The sequence below is a fragment of the Lynx canadensis genome, chromosome B4, assembly GCF_007474595.2.
Source record: "Lynx canadensis isolate LIC74 chromosome B4, mLynCan4.pri.v2, whole genome shotgun sequence".
Lineage (NCBI taxonomy): Eukaryota > Metazoa > Chordata > Mammalia > Carnivora > Felidae > Lynx > Lynx canadensis.
This window is the reverse complement of record NC_044309.1, coordinates 70,594,575-70,621,399: the sequence shown is the minus strand read 5'-3', so window position 1 is coordinate 70,621,399 and position 26,825 is coordinate 70,594,575. Positions and strand designations below refer to the sequence as shown.

The 26,825-nt window shown below is 37.1% G+C and overlaps 1 protein-coding gene across 4 annotated transcripts; it reads right to left on the bottom strand.

Moving 5' to 3' along the window:
- Positions 1-1,394: 1,394 nt before the first annotated feature.
- On the bottom strand, positions 1,395-26,686 carry IRAK4 (interleukin 1 receptor associated kinase 4). Of its 4 annotated transcripts, XM_030322372.2 has the most exons (12): positions 26,562-26,686; positions 20,251-20,420; positions 17,331-17,476; positions 16,312-16,494; positions 15,668-15,828; positions 14,456-14,520; positions 11,628-11,742; positions 11,124-11,233; positions 6,757-6,940; positions 5,843-5,905; positions 2,097-2,255; positions 1,395-1,971 (listed from the first exon to the last, which is right to left on the bottom strand). In XM_030322372.2, exons 2-12 carry the CDS (start codon positions 20,409-20,411, stop codon positions 1,936-1,938), a joined length of 1,383 nt encoding a protein of 460 aa, XP_030178232.1. In that variant the 5' UTR covers positions 20,412-20,420; positions 26,562-26,686; the 3' UTR covers positions 1,395-1,935. The 4 variants fall into 4 exon arrangements, with proteins under 4 accessions (XP_030178232.1, XP_030178236.1, XP_030178234.1 ...); XM_030322374.1 differs by lacking the exon at positions 1,395-1,971 and having other exon boundaries at positions 2,130-2,251; positions 26,562-26,666; XM_030322375.1 differs by lacking the exons at positions 1,395-1,971; positions 2,097-2,255 and adding an exon at positions 2,809-2,928 and having other exon boundaries at positions 26,562-26,666.
- Between the last annotated feature and the right edge of the window lie 139 nt (positions 26,687-26,825).

Here is a 26,825-nt window from a genome sequence, read left to right as displayed (position 1 = left end):
TGAAATGATGACAAAGGATTTAGAATATTACATCAACTTAGCTGATAAAGCAGTGGAAGGGTTTGAGAGGATTGACTCCAATTTTGGAAGACATTCTACTGTAGGTAAAATGCTATTAAGCAGTATTGCATGCTACAGGGAAATTGTTTGTGAAAGGAAAAGTCAATCAATGGGGAAACTTCATTGTTGTCTTCTTTTTAGAAATTGCCACAGCCACCCTAACCTTCAGCAACCACCACCTGATCAGTCAGCAGCCATCAACATGGAGGTGAGACCTTTCACCAACAAAACGATTATAACTCCCTGTGAGCTCAGATGATAGTTAGCCTTTTCTAGCAATAAAGTATTTTTAAATTAAGGTAAGTACATTATTTTTTAGACATAATGCTATTGCACAGTTAATAAACTACAGGATAGAATGAACATAACTTTTATATGCATTGGCAAACCAAAAAATTTATTTGACTCACTTTATCGTGATACCTACTTTATTGTGATGGTCTGGAACCGAACTTTCATACCTCTGAGGTATGCTTGTGTTTTGAAAATGAAAAAAAAAAGGACTACAGATAGCTGAGATCTGTGAGCATTTTATATAGGACCAGAAAGCGGATAGAGCAATAAATGCTTTAGAATGTCTTAAATTTCTCTTAATTATATGTCACAAAAGTAAGGCAAAACATATATCAATTGTTCCTATTACCTGCGTGGTTTTCATAGAACATAATGAGAGAAATTAAAAATTAAAAATTTTTAGTTGGCTAGCTAGCAAACCAGTGGGTCAGAAATATGGTTCAAAAAACAGTTGTTCTTTCTAGAAGAATTCAGTTTCTTGTGGTTTTACAACCCAGGTCCCAGTTTTTTATGCTGGCTAACAGCTGGAAGGTAGCCCTTAGCCTAGAAGGCCACCCGTAGATCTTAGCCAATGTGGCCTTCTTACAACACAGTAGCTTCCTTCTTCAAGGCCCACAGGACAATGTCTCAGACTTCTTGTAAGAAACCATCTTATTAGGTCAGGCCTACCCAGCACAGTCTCTCTGTTGATACTCAAAGTCAGCAGATTAGGGGCCTTACCAACATCTGCAAAATTCCTTCATTATGGAATATGTTGCCATATAACATAATCTAACAATGACCATATCATCAGGTAATATTTGGTTAGTGGTGAATGCTTAAAATAGTACATTGTGGGGCACCTGGGTGGCTTAGTTGGTTAAGCGTCCTACTCTTGATTTCAGCTCAGATCATGTCACCGGTTCGAGAGATCAAGCCCCATGTCAGGCTCTGTGCTGACTGTGCGAAGTCTGCTTGGGATTCTTTCTCTATATTTCTCTCTGCCCCTCTCCCACTCATGCAAGCTCTCTCTCTCAAAAAACACACTGTGAACACGATCCTATAAACAAAACGACTGTAATTGGATTGTATAAACATCTACATAAACTTTAAATTTTACATCACTTTACATGTTACAAAGTGCTTGTACATAGTCTGCATCATTGGATTTCCATGACTACCTGTCAGAGAAGCACAGTAGATAATTAGCCTAATGTTACCAGTGAAAAAACAAAGGCTCAAAGCTGTTAAAGGATTGTCCAAAGCTCTACGGCAAATTAGTAGTGGAGTTGGGGCTTCAGCTTCGGGTCTTTTCACCCTATAGTCCAGTCCCCTTTGTTGCTAATTCTAGTTTTCAAACCATGTTTGGTGAGGTTCTAAGGCGAGGTCTTGGGGATTACTCAAGAACTGAGGGTGACACTAAAAAGCCAGGGATTAGGGTCGATACAGTGGCTCTACTTTTGTTGTTCTACCTATATGTTGGGGGTTCCATGCTCCATGCTGCCTTGTTAAAGGTAAAAAAGAATGTTTATAACAAAAATTTAGCTTAAAAACTGTTTTACGTAGCTGTATATAAAAAACCAAGAGTCTTCCAGTGAAGTTTCAAGAAACTGTCATTTCTTGCAGCAGCTGTTGAACCTTTCATAAAGACAGAAAAAAACAACAAAAAAAATGCATTAAGGAGTTGGTTTGAAATGTACACTTAGGAAAAAAAGATGAACCCTACCTTCTTCACTTTTTCAATAAATATAAAAAACCAGTACCTTCTTAATATCTGGTCTCTTATTTTTCTTTTCATGCAAGCATTGACTGGCAACAGAATACATGGTTTCAATGGAAATGGGATCAATGTCATTCATCTTCGTATCAATATAATCTTCAATTGTCTTTTCTTCATCTTCGATTTCTTCTTTAATATCTAGCTTTAAAACAAATGTTAAAACTTTAGTAGGAGTTTCAAAGAAAAGTGAGAGAAATCAGAATGTAAATGGATTTATTTCATCTACTTCGTAACAACATGTACTTTTATTTTACTGTCTATTTTTATAACCTTACTAAGAATTAAAGACATACAGGAGAAACCCTATTTGTCTATTTATACATCTATTCATACCTAGGTACATACATACCTTTTAGATACTTTCGGCCATTTGCCTTCTAATTTTTGTATTTCTGTTGCTGAGCTAATTGCGCTCATGTTCCCATTGGCAGCATTTACTAGGCTGCTAGCCCAAGGTGATTTGCTTCTTGATGTGCTCCTGATAATGCAGTTCCAATTTCTGGACCCAAAATCCTCCTCCCTGGACAGGCACACTTGTCTATAGGTACTCAAATTATTGAATCAAAGATAAAGAGGTAGAAGGAAAAAGGGGACAGGGCCATGATAAAAAAGTACTGTATAGGGAGAGAGACATAGAACTAGGATGATGTAGTGGGTCAAGTGATGGCCCTGAAAACAGTATGTCCAAGTCCTAATTCCCAGAATCTATGCTTATGACTTTATTTGAAGAAAAGGTCTTTGCAGATGTCATTAAGCATCTTGAGATGAGATCATCCTAGGTTATCCACGTGGGCCCTAAATCCAATGATGAGCATCTGTAGAAGAGACAGAGAAGAGAAGAAAACAGACACAGAGAAGACAGTGTGACCACAGAGGCAGAAATGAATGATGTGGCCTCAAGTCAAGGAATGCCAGCAGCCACTAGAAGCTGGAAGGGGCAAGGCAAGAATCTCCTCTGGAGCCTCCAGAGGGAATATGGCCCTGACAGCCCCTTGATTTCAGATTTCTTGCTTCCAGAACTATGAAAGAATAAATTTCTGTTATTTTATGTCCCAATTTCTTACAGCAGCCCTAGGAAACTATTATCATGGAAAAGACTACTTATGTGAGGTCGGTTGTAAACCCTCCAGAAACTCTTCCAGAAGAATTTTAAGGGGCGCCTGGGTGGCTCAGTTAAGCTTCTGACTCTTGGTTTCGGCTTAGTTCATGATCTCATGGTTCATGGGTTTGAGCCCTGTATTGGGCTCTGTGCTGACAGTGTGGAGCCTGATTGGGATTCTCTCCCTCTCTCTCTCTGCCCCTCTCCATCTCTCTCTCTCAAAATAAATAAATAAATACACATTTAAAAAAAAAAAAAGAATTTTGAAAGCATTTGGGTGATGGCAGAATCTAGTGATGTAAAGGTTCTTTCAAGGCTCACTCACTCCCTTTTGGTTATATTTGTAATAAAATCTTACTACTTTATGGTCATCTTGCATGCACACCTTAAGAGTAAGTAAAAGGGTATAATCTTCCCTGAAGTTTTATGATTTTCATTATTATATGATCATGCATAAAGGTTAGGACTGAGATGGATTGTGTGTTTTTCTGTATTTCATCCTTACTCAAACCAAAGGTTTGAGTCTTTCATAATATATTAAAGGAGAAAAAGTCTGAGGGAAAAGGATTTAGGCTTTTAGACAGGTAGGCTTTGCTTAAAAAGTATAAATTACACAGTAAAAAAAAAAAAAAAAAAAAAAAGGAGAGTTCTTTTAGTTTTTTTTAACTGTCTTGTATTTTTATTTATTTATTTTTAATTTTTAAACATTTATTTATTTTTGAGAGACAGAGACAGAGCACTAGTGGGGGAGGGGCAAAGACAGAGGGAGACACAAAATCCGAAGCAGGCTCCAGGCTCTGAGCTGTCAGTACAGAGCCCGACGTGGGGCTTGAACCCATGAACAATGAGATTATGACCTGAGCTGAAGTCAGATGCTTAACCAACTGAGCCACACAGGCACCCCAACTGTACTGTTTTCAAAAAAAAATTTTTTTTTAATGTTTATTTATTTTTGGGAGACAGAGAGACAAAGTACAAGCAGGGGAGGGGCAGAGAGAGAGAGAGACACAGAATCTGAAGCAGGCTCCAGGCTCTGAGCTGTCAGCACAGAGCCTGATGCAGGGCTCAAACCCACGAAGCTCAGATCATGACCTGGGCTGAAGTCGCACACTTAACCCATTGAGTCACCCAGGCACCCCTGTATTTTTAATTTATGCACTTTCTCTGTATAATCCCATCCACACCCAAAGCTTTATCTACACTTGGACACTAATGGTTCCAAAACATTGTATCTGCAGCTGAGGCTTCCTTCCTGATGTCCAACACACAGTAAGTAATGTACATACACTATAATAACATATATATAGCTATATATTATATAGAAGATATAATTATTATGTAGATAATATAATAATATAAATATATATTATACAAATAATAACTTTTCACAATAATATTATGTTCTGTAAATATACCTTAATGTGAAATGTTATATAATATATAATACTGGAATAGTACATATCCGGGAAACCATGGAAAGCTTTATAATGTACTTTTTGTTAAGGGACACCAGTAACAATATTATAATATATAGATATCATACTTATGGCTTTTCTTAAAAGAGTATGACACCAAACTCTTGAGCAAACATAGCTTTTGACTTTCTAATCTCCATAGGGAAATAATCTGTTATTCATGTATTATCTGAATTTTTCACACTGGTTTGTCTCATTAGAACACATAAATTAGAAGAAAGTCAGCGTAGATATTTAATTTTAAGAAAAGCTTATACATGATAGTATTTCTGTAATCTTTAGTTTACAAAAGATTTTTGTAAATATTTAATTTTATAAAAAGACTCTCTAACTTTTTAAAATTTACTATATGGGGGAAAAAGGGGCAAGGCATAATTTTCTCATAACTTTAGCATTCAGTTAGCCTATTTATCTAATTGCCAACGAATGCCGAATATAATACACAGGTAATGTTTTCTATCATAATTTTATAATTAAAATACTTCATAGCGGTGCCTAGGTGGCTCAGTTGGTTGAGCGTCCGACTCTTGATTTTGGCTCAAGTCATGATCCCAGGGTCGTGGGATTGAGCCCCACATTGGGCTCTGTGTTGAGTGTTGTGCCTGTTTAAGATTCTCCCTCTCTCTCTCCCTCCCTCTCTCTCTCTCCCACTGCCCCTCACTCCAATTCACACTTTCTTGCTCTCTCTCCCTCAAATAAAAAATAAACAAACAAATAAATAAAATAAAAATAAAATACTCCATAATAGAAATAGATAGCAAATTTTACCAGTAATTCTATTCTGATACAAATGTGAAAGGAAGCAATATTGTTTTTTCTCTCTGAGCTGAATAGTCTGTTAGTAATCATCCTGAAAGTAACAACAACAACAAAAAAATACTGGAGAAGACCTAAAAGATTATATAGTTCTATTCTGATATTACCCACAAAGAAACCAGAACATAGAATATATAAGTGACTTTACCAAGCTTCACAAATCCTTCATGGCAGAGCTGAGATTAGAAGTCTGTTATGCTTTTTCCATATGCCACTGGGTAATTGCCAATGGAAAAATTGCCAATAGAAAGTGACATATCTAGATGCCAAACTTACCCATACAAATTTAGATTATAAATGCAAAAGAAAAGGACTGGAAAAAATGAGTCTTTCAATTACCAATAACTGAGGTTCACGGTATTCATCTACAGCTGGAAGTCCAGTTATTATTTCTAACAAAACCTATGAAGACAAAAAAAGATCCATTACTGTAACACTCAAGACAACATATAGAAACTAGACAGAATATGGATCTTGATTATGGATCTTGATTATGAATATGGATTGCATTATGCCTTTCAGGCATTAAAGCAGAAAGGACATGAGCTGTGGTCATTTCTCACCATCATTCCCTCACAGAAACCTTGGGTTCCAGCAATCCCCACAAGCAGTACTTTTCGATTGTCAACTTACTAAACAATCAGCTCCACTCACTATGTATTCTAGACATTCTGTCCCCTGTCTTGCAGGGGATTCTTCACAAGAATAATTGTCTCTGGCTTTTAGAATATTATTTTCTAAAGTTTAGGCCTATCCTACAACTCTGTGCCTGAACAACACAGTGCTATGAAGTTAAATTCCCATATAGGAAACATACACGCAAAAATAAGATGAAGTAGCACCTAACTTCTCCAACCATTTCCACTCACTCCATATTAAAGGTTATTAGGAACAGACCAGTAGATCAGAAAATGCCAAAGTGTACATCTGTTAAAAAATATTTCATTTAAAAACTGACAGTAAAATACATGCTGTATATGATTTGCTTTATGCACTAATTTAAGCTTCATACTAATTTGTGAGGATAGTGTGCTAAAAAAGTCATTTCTTACAGTAACTTCAGAAACCAATTTAAAAGTTTACAAATTTGGAGAAGGTTTTATGACTTTCTCATTTAACTAAAGGTTAAAGTAAACAATATACATACTTACATAAGAGAGCTAAGAAAGACAGGTGTGTTCAAAATATTCTACTTCAACTTCACAGTTATAGCCAGAATGATTATTGTTATGAATTATATATGTGAAACTTACCACACCAAAGCTGTATATGTCAGATTTGGCTGTTATTTCTCCTCGTAAAGCCTCAGGTGCCATATAAGCTGTTGTTCCCACAATTCTGCTAGTCATGACTGTTTGGGCAAACTTCTCAGAAGCCCGTGCAAGCCCAAAGTCTGATATTTTGGCTGTAAAGTCTTCATCTAGTAAGATATTTGCACTGAAATAAAGTAAAGTTTGAAGAAAATAATATTTTTCCTTTCAAGCAAGTCAAACAGTCAGGTGTATGAACATACGTACATATTTACAGAGTAGACTATTTTATAATACACATCATAAAAGCCTGAAATTCGTGTAAACAAATCTAGACTTCAGATTGAAGCTAAAGAGAAATAATTGTCTTCTTTTCCCTTTTTGTTTCTTGAGGAAAAATTTTAGAAGAATATAAATGAAATAAAACTGTCCACATTAGTGAGAGATAATTTCATTGTTTCACAAATAATTTATTTTGGGAAAATATCCCTCGGTTTCCTAAAGCTCCAGTCTTAAATTCCTTTCCTAACATTTCCTAACCATTTAAGAACAAATTTCCAAACAAAGTATCTTAATTATTCATCTCTTTATTCTTTTTTTTTAAGTTTTTAATTTTAATTCCAGTATAGTTAACATGAAGTATTATATTAGGTTCAGGTATTATTCTCTCCCTCTCTCTCTTTTTTTGTACTATCTGATAACTTTCAAAGAGGAAAGAACATGGCTAAAAGGTCTTCATTCATTCATTACACACATTCACTCATACACACATACTCACATTCAATAAAACTTTATTAAGGACTTGCTATGTATAATAGTATTTGATCTCAGTGCTGCATAGAGGGGGAGTTTTCAAATCTTGTCCGTGACAAAGGTATATACCTAATTTTAAAAATCCAAAAAATATTCCACAATGGTGATGTTATGTACAAAATGCTGAGAGAACAACTAAATGCCTGGAAGAACTGGAGAAAATTCTAAAAACAGGGTAAACGTGTGCTTAAAGGATTGTTAGAAGGTGATGGTTAAATGAGGGGAAAAGGTATTTTGGCAAATGGAGCAACACGTACATAGTGATGAAAACAAAAGCATGTGATCAATTTCAAGAAGCTGGTGCCCATGGAACATGGAGAGAATATGAACTTCATTCTGTGATAGCAGGACACCAGTGAAAGTTTCCTAGTAATGAATTAGTGCTATTACACCTGATTTTTAGGAACACTACCTGCCCAATGTAGTAGTGAATGGAAGAGAACTGGTACAGACTGGTTAAAGGCTGACCATGAAAGCTTGTAATAAAATAAGAGATAGAGTCTAGATAAAGAAAGAACACTGTGGGTGAAAAGGAGCTGAAAAGTTTGAGGCATGTTCAAAGGAACTTTGTAATTAGTCTGATACGAGGAATGAGAAAGACTAGCTGGGAGACAGGATGAATAGTGACTTCATTTAATCAGGAAGAGAATATAGGAGGAAGATTGGTTTGGAAGAGAAAATGAATTTGATTTCTGACATGTTAACTTGGAGGCCGCTGTGGGACATCCAGGTGAGGTATTTTTGGCCTGGAGATACTGAAAATACAGGATTGGAGGCTGATGATACGGATGATGATAGAGTCACCCACAAATAGATAGTAGGTGAAGTCAATATAATGTCAGTCAGCAAGAATACGTTGTGAGAACAGAAGAGACAGGAGGTGAGAACATGAGGAAATGCACCAATATGGAAGGGATGAGAGAGAGTGCCTGTCCTGTCATCCAAGCTTGATCCCTCTATCTGGACTCCACCCTAAATTCTCAGGAACCTTACTCTATAAATTATCTTCTTCTTTCTTCTACTTTATCATCTCCCTCTTCCCATAGGCATAAAAGCATGCTTTAGTCTTCACCATCTAAAAAAAAAGGTTTCCTGAGTGACATATTATTTTCAGTGATCATTCTTCACTATCCAAATGTCTTAAAAGACTTGTCTACACTCACATCTCAGTTCTCCAGCTTTCTCTCTCCTCAACTACAAGCTGAATTCTGCCCAATCGCTACGTGTGGAAACAGAGCTCTGTAAAGATACTAATGACCTTCAGGGCACTAATCAAATGGTTATTTTCAATCCTCATCCTCACTTCCAGAAAGCAACTGATATTTTTGACTAATACTTCTTAGGAAATGCTCTCTTTCCTTATTTTCACGGATACCACACTTTCCTGGTTCTCATCTTACCTTTCTATGCCTATTTTCTTAGATTCCTTAGGGATCATGCTCTTCTAGTTGGCCATTAAGTCTTAAAGTTCCTTAGGACTAAATCTTGGGACCTTTTCTTAATCTCTATCTCTCCTTAAGTGAATACAATCATATGACAGGTCTTCAATTATCTCCTACATGCAAGTAATGCACAAATTTAATGTCTTCAGCTCAGACTTCTTTCAGGTCCAAATCTGTATATCACATTGTCTATTTAACATCTCTACTTCTATATCTTTTTTTTTTTTAATTTTTTTTCAACTTTTTTTTAATTTTTTTTATTTTTGGGACAGAGAGAGACAGAGCATGAACGGGGGAGGGGCAGAGAGAGAGGGAAACACAGAATCGGAAACAGGCTCCAGGCTCTGAGCCATCAGCCCAGAGCCTGACGCGGGGCTCGAACTCACGGACTGTGAGATCGTGACCTGGCTGAAGTCGGACGCTTAACCGACTGCGCCACCCAGGCGCCCCTCTACTTCTATATCTTAAGAGAATCTTAAACATAACGTGTACAAAAGAGAATTCATATTCTCAACCCTCAACCTGGTCCTCTTCCACACATCATCCCAGAATGCAATTCAGCAAGCTATAAATCCAGGAGTCATTCCTGACATGTCCCTCTTCCTGACCCCTCTGCAGCCAAGATATGAGCAGGTCCTGCTATCTTAAATCTCTCAAATCTGCTCACTTCTTTTGATATGAACAGCTATCACCAAGACTTCTGTGAAAGCCTAACTCTCCCTTCTTACAAACTGTTCTCTACACTGAGAGTCAAAGTGACCTTCTCAAAACTTAAACATGAGGCCACATTCCTACTTATAATTCTTCAACGGCATCTGGTTATTTGATGATGAAAGTAAAGTCCTTACCTTAGTCTATTAAATCCTATAGGGTTTAGCTCCTTGCTGATTTCTATAAATTTATCTTGTATCAATCATTCCTTCTATTTCTGTACTTCAGTTATAACTGTGTTCATTTCACTTCCTGTAATTAATTCATCATGACCGCATGCTCCCTCTCAACATTGGTTTCACAAATGCAGAATGCTGTTTTTCCTACCTTCTTTAGCCACCCTCAACTTGAGCCCACTTATTTCCCACTCATTCTTTGGATCTCTGCTAAAATATCACATCCTCAGAGAACACCTCTTTATACTAATATTTATATTACATACTGTATACTGTACACTAAAGTTTTTTATGATCTTGTGATCATTCGTCTGATGTCAAATGCAACAAGTGCTACTTTTGCTAAATATATTATCTTCAGTGCCTACCATATGGTAGGTGCTCAATTAATATTTGTTACTTATGTAAGAAGAAAGAGACCTGAAATGCACCCATGGAGGATGAAAGTGATTCAGAAAATAATGGTGACCTCGAAAATAATTTTGACAAGGTAAAAGTGGTCAAGAAAAACAAAATGCCATGCTATTAAAAAAAAAAAGAAAGGCCATGTAGGATGAGCACTAAAAATAGATCACTGGGTTTGTAATAAAGGAAATTATAGAACACCTTTTTTTTTTTTAATTTTTTTTTTTTAACGTTTATTTATTTTTGAGACAGAGAGAGACACAGCATGAACGGGGGAGGGTCAGAGAGAGAGGGAGACACAGAATCGGAAGCAGGCTCCAGGCTCTGAGCCATCAGCCCAGAGCCCGATGCGGGGCTCGAACTCGCGGACCGCGAGATCGTGACCTGAGCTGAAGTCGGACGCTCAACCGACTGAGCCACCCAGGCGCCCCGGAAATTACAGAACATCTTAATGAGAAGACCTTTCATGGGGTGCCATAAGTTAAGACATGCACATAATTATGAGTTGAAAGAGTGAGAGCAAGTTATTCTTTAAAAAATTTTTTTTAAATGTTTATATTTGACAGAGAGAGAGGGACAGAGCATGATCAGGGGAGGGGCAGAGAGAGAGAGAGAGAGAGAGAGAGAGAGACACAGAATGGGAAGCAGGCTCCAGGCTCCGAGCTGTCAGCACAGAGCCTGACCCGAAGCTTGAACTCAGAGACCGTGAGATCATGACCTGAGCTGAAGTCGGACACTCAACCAACTGAGCCACCCAGGCGCCCCTAGAGCAAGTTATTTTTTAAAGATGGTTCTCCAAAAGCTTTTTAAGAGTAGCATTTACCTTTTAATGTCTCTATGAATATGATGGTTTTCATGTAAAAAACTGATGCCAGTAGCTGCACCCTGAGCAATCTTGCATCTCATATGCCAAGAAAGTGGTGGAGTATCATCCTTATAAAGTAAGAAACCAACCCATTAAAAAAAAGAACAACTTTCTCAGCAACTGCTGAAAATGATATCATATCACCCAGATTTAGAATTGCAATTTTTAAAAACTGTTCAAAAATAATCTCTAAATAAGATCAAACCGGAGTTACCAATTCTTATTTGACAATAAAAATATATAAGAGCATCTTCAAAGACTAGTCTTGACTGATAATTTTATGTTTAAGATTATTACCTAATAGAATGGCAATCCCAGTTGTTTACCTATCAGGTGTATAATTTTCAAAGAACAAGAAAAATATTAAGATTAATGTGGTTCAAATAACCTTGTCAGAAAGTGAATATTCATATTCCAACACATAAACAGAAAGCCAAGCAATATGATGAACAAATATCTTACCAAGCAGGACAGCCTGTCCAGCAATGACCCATTGGGCATGTAAACATACACTAAGCAGAGGTCATCTCCATCACTTGAGAAACCAAGTAGTTCTACTAAGTTTTCATGTTGACACCTACGACAAATAATTTTGCACTCAAAATTATTATGATACATACATACATTCAGCTGTAGGTTGAAGGTTATTCAATTTGGAACTTTAACAGAAAAAAAGGAGTAAGAAAATATTGATATGCTATGTATCATTATATTATAATATGTATGTTTATAGTATGTATATTTATTACAACCGCTTATAATTTTCCGCAAACAGTTCTTTCAGACAATACTGATCAACATTAGAAGCAACCCCTTTTTCCATTTTATAGTAAAAGCTCAATACTTTAGAACTTTGGAACTTGTGACAGTTTGGTTAAGGACTTGGGTTGATATTTACCTTTGCGTACGTAGCACAATTTTCAATGATAGTACAGGCAAGATTTCAACAAGTCTGCTGAAACTGGTATGACAATCTTTTCAAGAACTTTTTAACATATCCAAAGCACTGATTCATAGATGTGTGATCTCTAACCACATCTAATTTACACATTTCTGATCTTTAATGATACGTTATTTATAACCTAATTTGAATTTCTTTATATACTTGAATAAAACTAAAGAGAGCTGAAACATAACAAAACCTTAGGTTTCCAAGGCAAAGTAGAAAGAAAAGTGGGCAAAGTCCTAAGTTTAAAGCCTAGCTTCGCCACCCTCTGGATATTTGACCTATAGGCCAAATTAACAGTTAACAGGTTAACAACCTCACTGAACTTCAGCAACTTTACCAGATGTGGATAGTAATACCGATTATGTAACACGGATGCTCTGAGAATTGAATGAGCAAATACATGAGAGCCTAGAAATATACTTAGAACATGATAACATTCCATCCACGTGCTTACTCATTTTGATTCAATATCATCTAAAATTCTGACATTTCATTATTTCAAATCAGACTTTAATTTGAAATCAGTCTGTCCTCATAAATATTTTAAGAAGTACAAATTAAAACAGTAAGTACTCTATTTTCCACAAAACTGGCACATTTTTAAAATGAGTTGGCAACATTTGATGACTTTATACAAGGCACTGCAGTAAATGATTTACATGCTTTGTTTTATTGAATTCTCACAATAACTTAATGAAGTAAACACTATTATCCCATTTTATAGATGAAAAAATTAATGAATAGACAGTTAAGAAACTTGGCCAGGGTTATTTTGCTAGTAAGATCCAAAAATTGGTACTTGTTAAAAAACAGTGATAATATTCAACGGTGGTGAGGTAAAGGTGAAATTTGACATTGTAAAACATTGCTGGCAGGAGTATAAATCACTATTTATAAAGCCATTTGGACATGTACTTGAAAAGTTTTTAAGAAGCTCATGAATTCTGAATGAGTAATTCTTCTAGGACTCTGCCTGATGAAATATGCAGAGCTGCATTTAAAGATTTATGTACAACAAGATTTAATGGAGTTTTAATTTGTAATGTTGAAAATTAGAAATTAACCTAGTAGGGTAATGATTAAATAAAATATAATCATCATATATGCCAAATAATTAACATATAATACCTTGAAATTAATGTATGATAACAAAATGTTTTAAAATTATTTTTAATGACATGGGAAAATTGTATACACACATCATGAGGCAAGTACATCAAAATATTAGTCATGGTTATCTCTGAGTGATATATTTAAGGGATGATTTTTATTACTGTAAATATATATTCCCATATTTCGTAGATTATCTACTTTGGACAAATTACTTTTAGGATTGGAGAGTCGGTGTTAGAGTAGGGGGAACAAAATCCTGAAAGAGGTTTTTTGTTTTTTTTTTAAATCAGTATGCATTATTTTTACTGTCACTGAATTAATTCCAGTCTGTTCTTTCTTTCTAGGGGTTAAGCAACTAGAATCGGTAATTTATAGCAATGGGTGTAACTGAGTGTAAACTGGTAAATCTCACTAGAATTGTATAGTGACTGAGGGTGACTACACTTATGGTGGTGAGCACTGAGTAATGTAGAGAACTGCCGAATCGGTATGTTGTACACCTGAAACTAATAGAACGCTGTATGTCAATTACATTTCAATATTAAAAAAATACATTTAAAAAAAAGTAAAAAGAAAAAAGGTCAAGCTCTGGAATCAGATCTGAATATGAAAGGCAGATCTGATTTTTGCTGGCTCTGTGGCCTCGGGCAAGTTACTTAATGTTTCTAAATCTCAATGAAAAAAAAAGGTAGGGAGGTTACAATAACCTTTATGAGGATTAAATGAGGCCAAACACATAAAATACACTGCACTACAATTATTAGAATAATTTCCTGATTTGTTTCCCTTATTCTTCCTGGAGACACCCAACAATTTTCAAGCATACTGGGTCAAAGTTTTCTAAGCATTCTGGCATATAAGTTTTTCCTGGTTTAGGGTTGTTAAGATATCTAAGGGCCTATTATTCTATAATTTTTTTTTTTTGTATCCCTATAATTTATCTGTCATGAATTTTGGGAGCAGCAGAGGATAATGGAAGATATTTGAAACCCTTTGTAACTTTGCTATGATTTAAAATAATAACTGCTGTTTTATCTACAGGCATATAAGCATATGCAGTCACAGAATTATAGTCGAAATTCTTTCAATTCCTCTAATCTGAACCCTTTATTTTAATTTTACATATCTGAAAATATCACTAGTTCATGGCATACTCTGGGTAAGAAACCAGGCCCCCTGCTTCTTGTCCTGCTCTTTTCCATTATACCACACTGTCAAATTAACTTACTTTGCCATAACTTCTATTTCTTGATCAAACTGCTGTTTCAGTTCTTCAGTACTAATGTCAACCATCTGAAAAAATAATATGTAATATAATACAACATGATAACCTTAAGGCTCCTAAAGCTAGAAGGAGGCACAAGCGATTGCCTGGTTGATCTTGCTTTCTTTAAAATAGTAAGGCATTATTCTCTCCCTTCTGTAGAATAACCGAGAAGTGGAAATATTACTGATTTGTTCAAGGTCCTATGGCTAGTTAGCAGAAGGAAAAAAACCTTAAAAACCATATAACCATATAGGTCTCAGTTACTGTAGGAACAAAATGAAATAATGTGAGACTTCACTGTATAAACATTCTGAAGAAAAAATTTGCTGTCAGAAAACATAAGCAAATTTGAAGGCAAAAAGAACAACAAAACCTGCAAAAGTATTTGTACTGTATATGACAATGGGTGACTATTTTTATCATATAAATATGTATTATATGGGGGCGCCTGGGTGGCGCAGTCGGTTAAGCGTCCGACTTCAGCCAGGTCACGATCTCACGGTCCGTGAGTTCGAGCCCCGCGTCGGGCTCTGGGCTGATGGCTCAGAGCCTGGAGCCTGTTTCCGATTCTGTGTCTCCCTCTCTCTCTGCCCCTCCCCCGTTCATGCTCTGTCTCTCTCTGTCCCAAAAATAAAAAAATAAAAAAAAATAAATAAATATGTATTATATGGATATTTCTAAAACATAATAACAGATTTATAATATAACAAATCAACTACATGCTGAACACTCTAGTAGCAATGGGAATGAGGGATCTAGACAAGAATTTTTTCAATCTTTTTTCTTATTGTGTAATTTTTAAACTTCATTTTTAAATGAGAACAGTAACATAAGAAAGTTATTTTTACAAAATTCTCTTAGTGTCTTCCCATTTTAATCCTGATTATGCATAAAAGCACTATGTAGAACAGGGCTTCTCAACTTTATTTTGTGATTCTTCCAAAATTATATATACAATTATATGTGTATGCCCATAACTACATTTTTGTAGGGACAGGATCCATAGCTTTCAACAAAATTTTAAGTGTTCAGAACCACCAGCTTAGAAGATGTTTAAAGAAAATATGCTCTGAAATAATGTATTTCCTAAGGACTAATTTAAAGCTTAAGATAGAGCACCCTAGGAAGCAACTTTTTCCTTTAATTCTTTTTACTCCTAAACATGTAACTTACTGCTGCAAGCTTCTTCACTGCCACAGTTTTATTGTTCACGCAGCCTTTATACACAACTCCAAACCCGCCCTCTCCCATCTTGTTGCCACCGACAGAAATGGGCCTTTCATCAAAGTTATTTGTGACATTCTTCAATTCATAAAATGAAAAGCTGTGAAAACCTATAATGTCAATGAAATAAGAAAAAAAAGTGCTTCAATAAAAAGGATATTGGTTTTAATAACTTCAGTGTTTTCTCAACTTGATTATTTCATGTATACACAAATATTTAAACTTTGGATTAGACAGGATAGGAGAGAGTAAAGCTATATTTTAAACAAAAATTTAAGTTTTATCTTGACAATTCTGTTTGGTGGTCCTCCACCTAAAACTCTAGTCACTTATTACAAAATGACCTTTTCAAGTTATGTAAATATTTATACATTTTTTCATATTTCTATGGTTGTTTGTATATTCTGTTGACTGTACTCACTGATAACACACTAATACAATGAAGATGGTGCTTAATAGGTCAGGAGGGAAACAAAGAAAACCCACCAAAGAGCTATTGCCAGTGTGCACAAACAAAAGGAGAGATTTATTTCAAAGCAGTGATGGGCCTAATGACAAACCTGCCAGGGGAAAGCACTGCACATGTTACTTACGTGTATCACTGCCTGCTAAACTTGTATTTTCTGGACTTGAGGAGTCAGGGGGCATATAGTTTTGTTCAAGATCCTTCACAGGTAACACAAATGTCCTGTCTTTGCCACAGAGAGGCATTTCTTTCTGCGGAACTGTTACAGCTTCTTTAGCAGGTAGTGTATTAACAGTTTGGGGAACAGCATCTGCCAAATGAAGTTACAAGTTGTTCTTCAACACGGAAAAGTGTTTGTCCAAAAGTTAAACTAGGAACTTGGTTCATTTGACATCACTTCAGTTTCCACATGTCAACCCCATTTTCTCACAGCACACATGATAAGCTACCTAGTATGAATTTGTGAGTTTGGGGTTAAGGTGATTAGAGAGGGTAAGGCGATGTTTTCAAAAAGTCTATGAGCCACCTACATCAGAGCACTGAAGTGCTTGTTTAAAAACATAGACCTTAACCCAAGTCAAGAATTCTGATACAACCAGGAAGCTACCTGTTTAACAAGAACCCCAAGGGATTCTATTGCACACTGAAAAGTGACAACTGCTAGTATAAATGGTATCAAAGGGAAATAAGGCTATTAGGAAGGCATCTAGACAGTAACCCACCAGAATACAATGTAAGGATAACATGATCACAGAGTCCCATGAGGGTGGAGGTTAAGGGTAAAGAAAATCAAGAGCTAAAAACAAACAAACAAAACCAACCAACCAACCAACCAACCAACCAACCAACAAAAAACACCCCAAAACTAATTTTCATCCTTCTACACTTCCTACTGGCACAAAACTACCTGACTTGAATGGTGGGCTCAGGCCCAGTCACGAGGCCTCCTTCTCCTCAGCAGCAAGTCCACAATGCCCTATGTCTGGGGTGCTTTTTGAGTTGGGGAGGGTGGAAAGAATGAAAAGGAGTCTCAAATGTAAAGTTCATCTACTAGGAGAAAAAAGTCCAAGTAAGAAGACATGTTCCCATTTCTGCCACTTGCCTTTGCACCCTAATTGTTGATGACCTACTCATGCTCAAGTTTACCTGGTAGCAAAAGACTTGCTGGGGCAAAAAACTCATTTTGGACCAAAAGATCCACAAGATCACCAACTGTGCAATTTGTGGTACCCCAGTCAAACAGTAATTCACAAGTGGGGCTTTTTCCAGTTTGAAGTAATGCTTCAAATCTCCTTAAAAGCAAGCAACAAAGAAACAAAATTAGTATGTAAATAGGCTTAACGTGAAAATAGGAATTATTCCCTCATGCCCTTGTCTGGCCCATACCATCTCCTATAGTATTAAAGGAAAGGGGCAGCAGAAGAACCAGCCAGAATTACAGAGAACTGGGAAGATAGGCAGAAAGGAAAAAGATGCTGAAGGTGATTATACTACAGGTTAGCATATATTGAGTACTTACTGAGTATCTGCTCAGTGGGCCATGGGATGCACCCACATAAACTCATTTCATTCTCAAAGATACTACAAATGTAGTACTAATTATGAATGAGAAAGCAAAGCATAAAGAGGTAAAATAACCAGCCCATAGCCACACAGCCAGAAAACTGTATCTAAATTGAGATCCAAATTTAGATCTCACTTGACATAAGGGTCTGCTTTCAACCTACTAAGCTATATTTCTTCCCTACCTGACTTAATAACTCTGCTAGCCATATGAGTTTAAAAAAAAATTTTTTTTTTAATGTTTATTTATTTTTGAGAGACAGAGTGCGAATTGGGGAGGGGCAGAGAGAGAGAGGGAGACGCAGAATCCGAAGGAGCCTCCAGGCTCCTAGCTGTCAGCACAGAGCTTGACATGGGGCTTGAACTCACAAACCGTGAGATCATGACCCGAGCCGAAGTCAGACGTTTAACCAGCTGAGCCACCCAGGCACCCCTTAAATTTTGTTTTAATGTTTATTTTTGAGAGAGAGAGAAAAAGAGAAAGGCAGACACAGAGGACAGAGGATTCGAAGCAGGCTCTGTGCTGACAGCAGCAAGCCCGATGTGGGGCTCTAACTCACTAACCATGAGATCACAGCCTGAGCCGAAGTTGGACGCTCAACCAGTTAAGCTCTGTAGGCACCCCCAGCCATATGATTTTCAATAAACCCTCCTGTTTAATGAAATACAATACTATACATAAACTTGGAGAATTATTCCTTTGATCTTAATTACATTTTAGTTAAATTAAGGAAAAACAGGTCAGTTTTTTGTTCTTATTTCTTTAAAAATTAGTTTGGAAACTAACACTTAAAAATGTAACAATTTTTTCTGGTTTTCCTCCAAATTTTTTACATTGAAAAATGTCAAACCTACATAAAAGTTGAAAGAATAATACCATGAGCAACCATTTGCCCTTCACCTAGAAGCACTAATTGACCAGTTGATAACACTTTGTCACACTTGTGTTCTTGCCCTCTCCCTTTACCTGTATGTGTGTGCATGGGAGCACATGTGTATGCGCACAGGCTTTACAGTGGAAGCCAGACACCTTGTACAATGTCTCACAGTCTAGATTTGTCTGACTACTTCCTCATGATTAAATTCAGGTTAAAAATATTGGGTAAGAACACTACATAGGTGACAATGTGTTCTTGCCACTGTATCACATCCAGAAGGCACATAATGCAGTCTGTACCATTATTAGTGACCCAAAGTTTGATTACTTGGTTAAGGAGGTGTACTTCAGATTTTTTCTTTGTAAAAGCACCATTACCCTTCATAATTCATAAGTAACCTGTGGATAATACTTTGAAATCTTATGCATATCTTGTTCATTGACAACTTTTCATCTTGTCGTTTTAGCATCACTGATGAGTCTTGCATGAAGCAATTATTCATTGGTGGTTGTAAATTGGTAACTTTTCTATCATTTTTTCAATAATTATTTGTTACCATTAATCTGTAGAGAAGAGCTTTTTCTCCGCGCCCCCCCACTGCCTCAACCATTCTCCAGAAGGTTTTTTGTTGTTTTTTTTTTAATTTTTTAACGTTTATTTATTTTTGAGACAGAGAGAGACAGAGCATGAACGGGGGAGGGTCAGAGAGAGGGAGACACAGAATCTGAAACACGCTCCAGGCTCTGAGCTGTCAGCACAGAGCCCGACGCGGGCTCGAACTCACTGACCGCAAAATCATGACCTGAGCCGAAGTCGGCCGCTTAACTGACTGAGCCACCCAGGCGCCCCCAGAAGGTTTTAATAGTGTATCAGTAAACTATCTTTGAAAGTTGCCTTTCAAGGTTTAATCTTAAACTTCTTTCAAGTAACTTAAAGTGTTTATCCTTCATATGAGGAAACACTTCCTAGAAGGACTAAGAAGTTAAAGTTTTGGGATCTTTATTAGGTTAATGCTGAAAATCATAAATTAATGTCTTTTCCTCTTACTTCGAAAGACAGATTTTGATATAGGTTTGAGCTGAAGTAACAGCTTCAAAAATAAAATCTGTACTTGTATTTTACACTAAATCAAGCAGAGATAAGTAGACAAAGAATGAAATTATCTGAAGATAGTGTTGAAAAATCCTAAGAACTAAGAATTCTGTTTATAGATGTGTACATTTATAAGCAACTTTAAAATGTCAATTTGAAGAACTCCCAAAGTACACTGGTAAGGTGGAGTAGAGATTTATGCACTTAGAATTTTACTAGAGATGCTTATAATATCCTATGTTCAATCTGGAAATGACAAGTGTGAGGCAGAGGGAACTGTTCTCAGCTTGCTAAACAGAAAACTATAGTAAAAGTAGGAATCTTGATTCTAACCCAAAAACTTATTTGCAAGATCACAATACTAGCCAAGCTAACATAATGGAGAAGGAATAAAAAAATCATACACACACACAGAGGAAAAAGAGAGAGAGAGTTTTACTTTCTGAATTGCAACATTAGACAGTATTTACATCTATTCATCATTCTAGATTGTGATGTAAGAATTTAAAAAGGAAGAGAATTTTATAGGTTACCTTATGTGAAACTGATTGTATCTATCATCACCAGATGGTTTTTTAATAGCTACCGCTAACTTCTTCCATCCTTCTTGAGGATCAATAAAATCTGACAGCTTCCTGATTAGTCCAACATTGAGGGAGCGCACATATGTTGAAGATGTTATGGGTTTATTCATCTTCTCTTCCTAAAATATGGAAAATTCTCATTAAAATTTTACAGTAGTTTTAGTGATGACATCTGTAAGCTTATAAATCACATTTTTCTACAGTATATGAAATGTTGGCAACTGATTACACCATAATAAAGGAACACTCCAAAGTCAACTAACTGATATCCTAAGAAGAAATTAAAATTGTGGTTTATTTGTTTAATTGTCCTCTGTTCTTACTTACTTTCTCTACCTATAATTATCAATAAAAAATGGAAGAATCTTTTTCTGACACTGACATTTCCCAAGTATAATTTATCCAAAGGAGTAAAAAATTTACTTTTTCAGAAAAATTCCTGTGAATATATTCAGGAATCAAATCTATTAAATAACAGAGATTTATTTTTTAATTTAAAATATTTTTCTCAATCAGTATTTATTTACTATGAAACATTTACCACCACTCTTTGGTAGAAGTAAAAAAAAAAATGTACTGAAATAATTTGAGTAGCATTAAAAGACACGGTAAATAGTCAACTTTTTCTATAATATCTCTTTTTCAAATGTTCCACATTATTTGAATCCAGCAGACCTATCTGATCATAATTCATTCTCTACTAAGCCAAACCCTGTGGTTCACCACTTTACACTCTAGAGCAAACCTTTATTTCCTTATTCCCCTTTTTCTTTTGCCACTGCACCCTGGAGAGCATCAGCCAGGGATAGATTTCACAATTTTACTGGTACAACAGCATTGCTGAATATACCTAAGAGAACCTGGTAACTGAGCAGACTGGTATGAATACAAATTAATGGGGATCCCTTTTCCATGGGGCCTTCAACACTGCTGTTAATCCTATTACTTGTCTTCTCTCAGCTTATTGTCCTTAGTGACTATTTCACACCTTACCCTCTTTCCATGTGGTTTTATTTGATCTCTATGCCTCTCATTTTTAGCAAGTAGCAACCTTTCCTTCTAATTCATCAAGACAGAGAGATTTAGGTATTCTTCTGTCAATTATTTTCCTGCTTCCCCCCATATATATATATTTTTAAAAATTTTTAATGTTTACTTATTTTTGAAAGAGAGAGAGAGAGACAGAGCATGTGCGGGGGAGGAGCAGAGAGAGAGGGAGACACAGAATCTGAAGCAGGTTCCAGGCTCCATGCTGTCAGCACAGAGCCCGACGTGGGGCTCAAACCCACGTACTGCGAGATCATGACCTAAGCCGAAGTTGGAGGCCCAACCGAATGAGTCACCCAGGCGCCCCATCCTCTTATATTTTTAACTTTAAGATGTACTATAATTAAATTTTGGAGTAAATTTTTTGGAGTAAAAAATATATTCACGTGGTACAAAATTCAGAAGCTATAAAAGAGTAAGAAGCAAATGTCTCCCTGATCCTAGGCCTCTATATTTATATTCTCTTCTCTTTGGCCTTCTTTGACCATGGCATCTAAGTAGGTCTATCTGCCTTCAACCTAATTGTCTTTGATCACTGCACAATGTAACTGTAATCATGTATTTATTTGTTTAGTACCTGCCTCCCCCATCAGATTATAAGCTCCATGAGTTCAGGGACTATGCTCTTTCATTCACTAATATAAAACTAGTGACTAGCATGTGGTATATATTGCAGATAAATGTTAGAAATGAATGAATTTGTTGTCTAGTACCATGCTAAGTAATTCATATATTTCACTTAACCCTTACAGTGATGAAGACAATTTTAACATCTTTACTTCACAAAGGTAGTAAATGAAGAGTTGTACATGAATCTGTATCTTACTCCAAAATTCATTCCATATGTCCTTGCTTCTATAACTCAATGCATTGTTTGAGTCATTCTCTTTTCTATAAAGACAAGACATATCCTTTCATATATTCATATGTTCAAATAACATGTCAGGCTTTGGGGGCGCCCGGGTGGCTCAGTTGGTTAAGGGTCCAACTTTGGCTCAGGTCATGATCTCGCGGGTTCGTGAGTTTGAGCCCCATGTCAGGGTCTGTGCTGACAGCTTGGAACCTGGAGCCTGCTTCAGATTCTGTGTCTCACTCTCTTTCTGCCCCTCCCCTGTCTCTCTGTCTCTCTCTCAAAAATAAATAAACCTTAAAAAAAAATTAAAAACAAACATGTCAGGCTTTGTACTAAGTGATGGGAGCTACAGAGAGGAGAAAAATCTTTGTTTTCAAGCTTCTCAGTCCAGCAGAGGATACAAAGAGTGAATGGCAAATGTTACAAGAGCAGTGTGCAGGTGTGGATGCCCAGTGAAGGAGCATCAAGCCAAAGCAGTCTAAAGGAAATATATCAAGACAGATTTAGGTGGGGTGGGAGATTAGAAGGATGAGTGAAAAGGAATGAGGATAAACCTAAAAGGAAATTCCAAGCAGTAGGAATAGCAGGGAGAACATGGATTAGGCTCAGGCAAGGAGTTTGCTATGGCTGGAGCATGGGATGCATGTCATTAAGTAGTAAGAGAAGAGGTAGGAGAGGTAGGCAGGGCCAAATCATCATGCACCTCAGATATTAAGACAAGGAGTTTAAGCTTTCTACTAAAAGTTATCAGGAAGCCATTTCAGGATTTTAAAGAAAGGTGTCATGAGATCTTATTTGGTTAAGTGGATTCTCCCGGATAAAAAAATTTGAAGGGATGTATATTGAGATAAAGAGACCAGTTTGAAGACTTTGCAATAATCTAGGTCAGCAGAAATGAAAGCCTGAAAAAAGCTGAGGAATGGAGGGAAAAAAAGACTCAAAGATTTAGGAGGCCAAATTGAAATAATTTAACGACACATCAGATATTAGAGGGAGAGGAGAGTGAGGGAAATCCAGAAGCTGATTCCTGGTTTTTTGGCTTGGGCAGTTAGATGATAGAGGAAATGAAGTGTTCATGGTCATGTTAAATGTGAAATATCTACCTCTGGCACCATCTAGGGGATTTGGCACTAAGTAGCTAGATATATGGTCTGGAGCTTAGGAGAGAGGTTTAAGTAAAGAATGCTCAGTGTATGGGCATTCTCAAATGTTCACAAGTAAATTGTTGGTTGAAGCAACAAGTAAATATGAGGTTGCCTATTAGGAACATATAGAATATGAAGAAATGAAGAGAAAGAAGAACCTTTAAAAAGTATTGATTAGCCATGGAGGTAAGAAAAAAAACTAAGACAATAGCATATCAGAGATTTCTAGAATAGGGGATAGGTTGGTATAAAAGACCCAAAGAGGTCTGATAAATACTGATGGGTGTGTTAGATTTGGAAACTGGATGACTTAAGAACAGTTTTTATAGAGCAGTGAGTGAATGATAAAAGTGCATTTTCCAAGAAATCTGGGTTTGAAGGGAAGGAGACACAGAGACAGAGACAGAAGGCATCAGTTCTCAAATTTGGTCTTGGTACCCTTTACACTCTTAAAAATTTCTGTGGACTCCAAAGAGTTTTTGTTTATGTTGGTTAGATCTATCAATATTTACCTTCTTAGAAACTGACACTGAGAACTTTAAAGATTACTTATTCATTAACTGATTAAAAATAATGAACATATTACATGTTAGCATACATAATATATTTTGATAAAAATACATTTTCCAAAATAAATAAAAGTGTGATATTATTTTACAGTTTTGTAAATGTCTTTAATGTTCAACTTAATAGAAGACAGCTGGATTCTCATATCTGCTTTTGCATGTAATCTGCTGCAATATATTGATTTGGTTGACATATATGAAGAAAATCCAACTTGACACAGACACATAGCTGGAAACAGTATTTTAATAGCCTTTTCACAAAGTAGATTTTTCTCTTTGACACTATAGTGAACCTTGATAAAAGATAATTTCCTAAACGATATCAATGAACTTTGTTTCATTAAAGTTCATTGCATTCTGAATCAATCTTTTACTCATAAGCGATTTTGACCCTACAAACCTCTTGAAAGAGACTTGGGGACACCAACAACATCCTGAAAACTGCTGGTTTAAGATTTGCTTTTAGAGTTAAGCCTGGTTGAAGATACAAAAAGGGATAGTGAATAGAGTATAGGTGAAGATGTAGCCTTGAATAGAAGGAAGATTCTTCCAAATCTTGAAAAGAGGAAGCAGAGGTTTGGATACAGACATATTTGAAGGGAGAGGGAGAATTCTCACACAACGTTATTTTTTGGTGAAGCAGAAGGTGAATTCATTTAGGGCTCAGTAAAATAACTGCCCAATCACCTTGAGGACAACCAGGTAAATGCCTAGGATTTCTTCAAGCTCAATGCAAAAGGCACTATTGGCTTTCCCTGATAATCATCTCCTTTGCTCCAAACTGTCACCAGTCACTCTTCCAGTATAACAATTATCATATTTTATTGTTTAATGTGTCTGCCTTCTCTTCTAGATGGTGTGCTTTCCTAAGCAGGGACCCAACCAAATTGAGCTTTAGCAGCTACTCAAAATAGTTGTGTTGGATGAAAGACTGATTTTAAAATTTTAATTTAGTTTTTTCAAGTTTATTTATTTATTTTGAGGCAGAGAAGAGAGGGAGAGAGAGAGAATCCCAAGCAGGCTGAAATATTGAATATTTCAGAATGCTAAAATAAATAAATCAAAGTAGACTGAAGTCTACTTTGTGCTGGATACTGATCTAAGTTCCTAGAGATAAAACATTAGGAAAATATGAAAAAAATAATTGAACTCATGGGGCTTATATTTTTAACAGAGGAAGATAGGCAATAAGCAAATAAACTCTATACTATGCTACATACTGCGGACAAAAATAGAGAAGGGGTTTCATTTTTAAAGAGGGTAGTCAGAGTAGGCCTCAGTAAAAAAGTGCCATGTGATTAAAGGTCTGAAGAAATGGGAAAGTCAGACATTGGGATATCTGTGGGAGAAGCTTGGAGACAAAAGGAATACTAAATATAAAGGTCTGGAGTGGGCCCACTGAGAACAGCAAGGAGATGCTAAGTCTGGAGAGGAAGGAGCAGGAAAGTAGCAGATTAGATGAGAGAGGTAGGCTAGAGCCTATAGCCTTTGTATTGATTTTGTTTATCCTCTGAGTGAGAAGACAGTGGAGGCTTTGAGAATGGAGACATATAGTCTATATTCATGTCTTAAAAGGACACTGGGGCTGCTGCTGAGAATAAAGGATATTGGAGTAAGAGTGGAGAGGCAGGGAATGACCAATTAAGTAGTTCGAGAACAATCCAGGTGGGAGGTGCTGGTGGCTCGGGTGGTAGCAGAAAAGGTGCAAAGTCTTAGGATGCTGTATATTTTCTGAAGTAGAGCAAATAGAATCCTATGTGCTGATATGAAGGGCAAGGAGATTGCACCAAGATTTTTGGCCTGAACGTTTCCTGACATTTACTAGGATGGAGAAGACTAAGGTGCAAGTTTGGCCCGCAGGATCAGGAGCTTGGATTGGACAGGCAGAAAGCAAACTTCAAATGAGTGCTCAGCTTGAGAGAATAAAAGAGATAACTTTCTGACCGATCTCTTCAAGGATTACCCTTAGAAAGGGGAAAGGCTGGCTTTAATATTCTCCACTCTTAGGGCTCCTTGGGCAGTAAGTTTTCAAGCACAAATACAGCTATCTGTTTCCATTTTAAATGGCATTTTCTCGCTTTCTCAGGGTCTGCTTTTTATCCCTTTGTTATCTCTCTTGCTCCAGGCTGTCAGGTATACTTTTCCCATCTGATTATGTACTTACCTGATCCTGACAGCCCTCTTCACTTTCTAATTTCCTGGAAACTTGGAAGCGAGAGTGACAAGTTAATTAGAATCTTGTGGAGGCCCAGAATGCTTTCCATGCCACGAGCATCTCTGCCCGGAGCTGGCCTTACTTCCTGGTTCTCGGGAAAAGAGATTCATTTCGTAAATTGGTTCCCGCAACACAAGGCCTGGGTGTTGAGAAACAGGACGCGAGGTCTGACACAGCCACACAATGAACTTGGTGACGCCTCTCCACGCCCCGGGCTCCTCCCCAGGTCCTATTCACTTTTTGATCCTCGGGAACCCACCCAAGTTTTTAGCCTGGAGCAAGCTGTGCCCACACAAACTACTTCCTCTCTAATTCTCACTTTGCCATTTTCCTTCCGAAACCGTCCCTCAACAACCTTGCGGCAGAGGGATGGAGGCCGGAGCACAGATCTCGGAGGACCTGTGAAGAAGGCGCGCACGGCGGGAATCCCTTACCTGCCCAGTAGCGGGGCGCCAGAGCGGCTGGGGCGCCTGGGCGGCCGGGGCACCGCCCAGCTGAGCCGGCTGCGAGGCAACCCGGACTTGGAACAGCAGCGGAGCAGGGAGGGTCCCACCTGTTAGTTCCAGCCCGAGACCCCGCCCACGTCCAAACCCCGCCCCTCCTCTTTGCAAGTCCTGGCGTCTCCGCAGAGAAATTCCGGGTCTTGAGTAAGGCTCTGCTTTAAGTGGCAGCCTGCCCCTTTAATTACTCCGCTGTCG

Excerpts from the sequence above, each read along its gene's own strand:
- IRAK4 (XM_030322372.2), bottom strand. The coding sequence starts at position 20,411 with ATGAATAAACCCATAACATCTTCAACATATGTGCGCTCCCTCAATGTT. Across the intron at positions 17,477-20,250 it reads TACAATCAGTTTCACATAAG|GAGATTTGAAGCATTACTTC; the intron begins GTAACCTATAAA and ends CTTGCTTTTAAG. Across the intron at positions 14,521-15,667 it reads CAGTGAAGAAGCTTGCAGCA|ATGGTTGACATTAGTACTGA; the intron begins GTAAGTTACATG and ends TTATTTTTTCAG.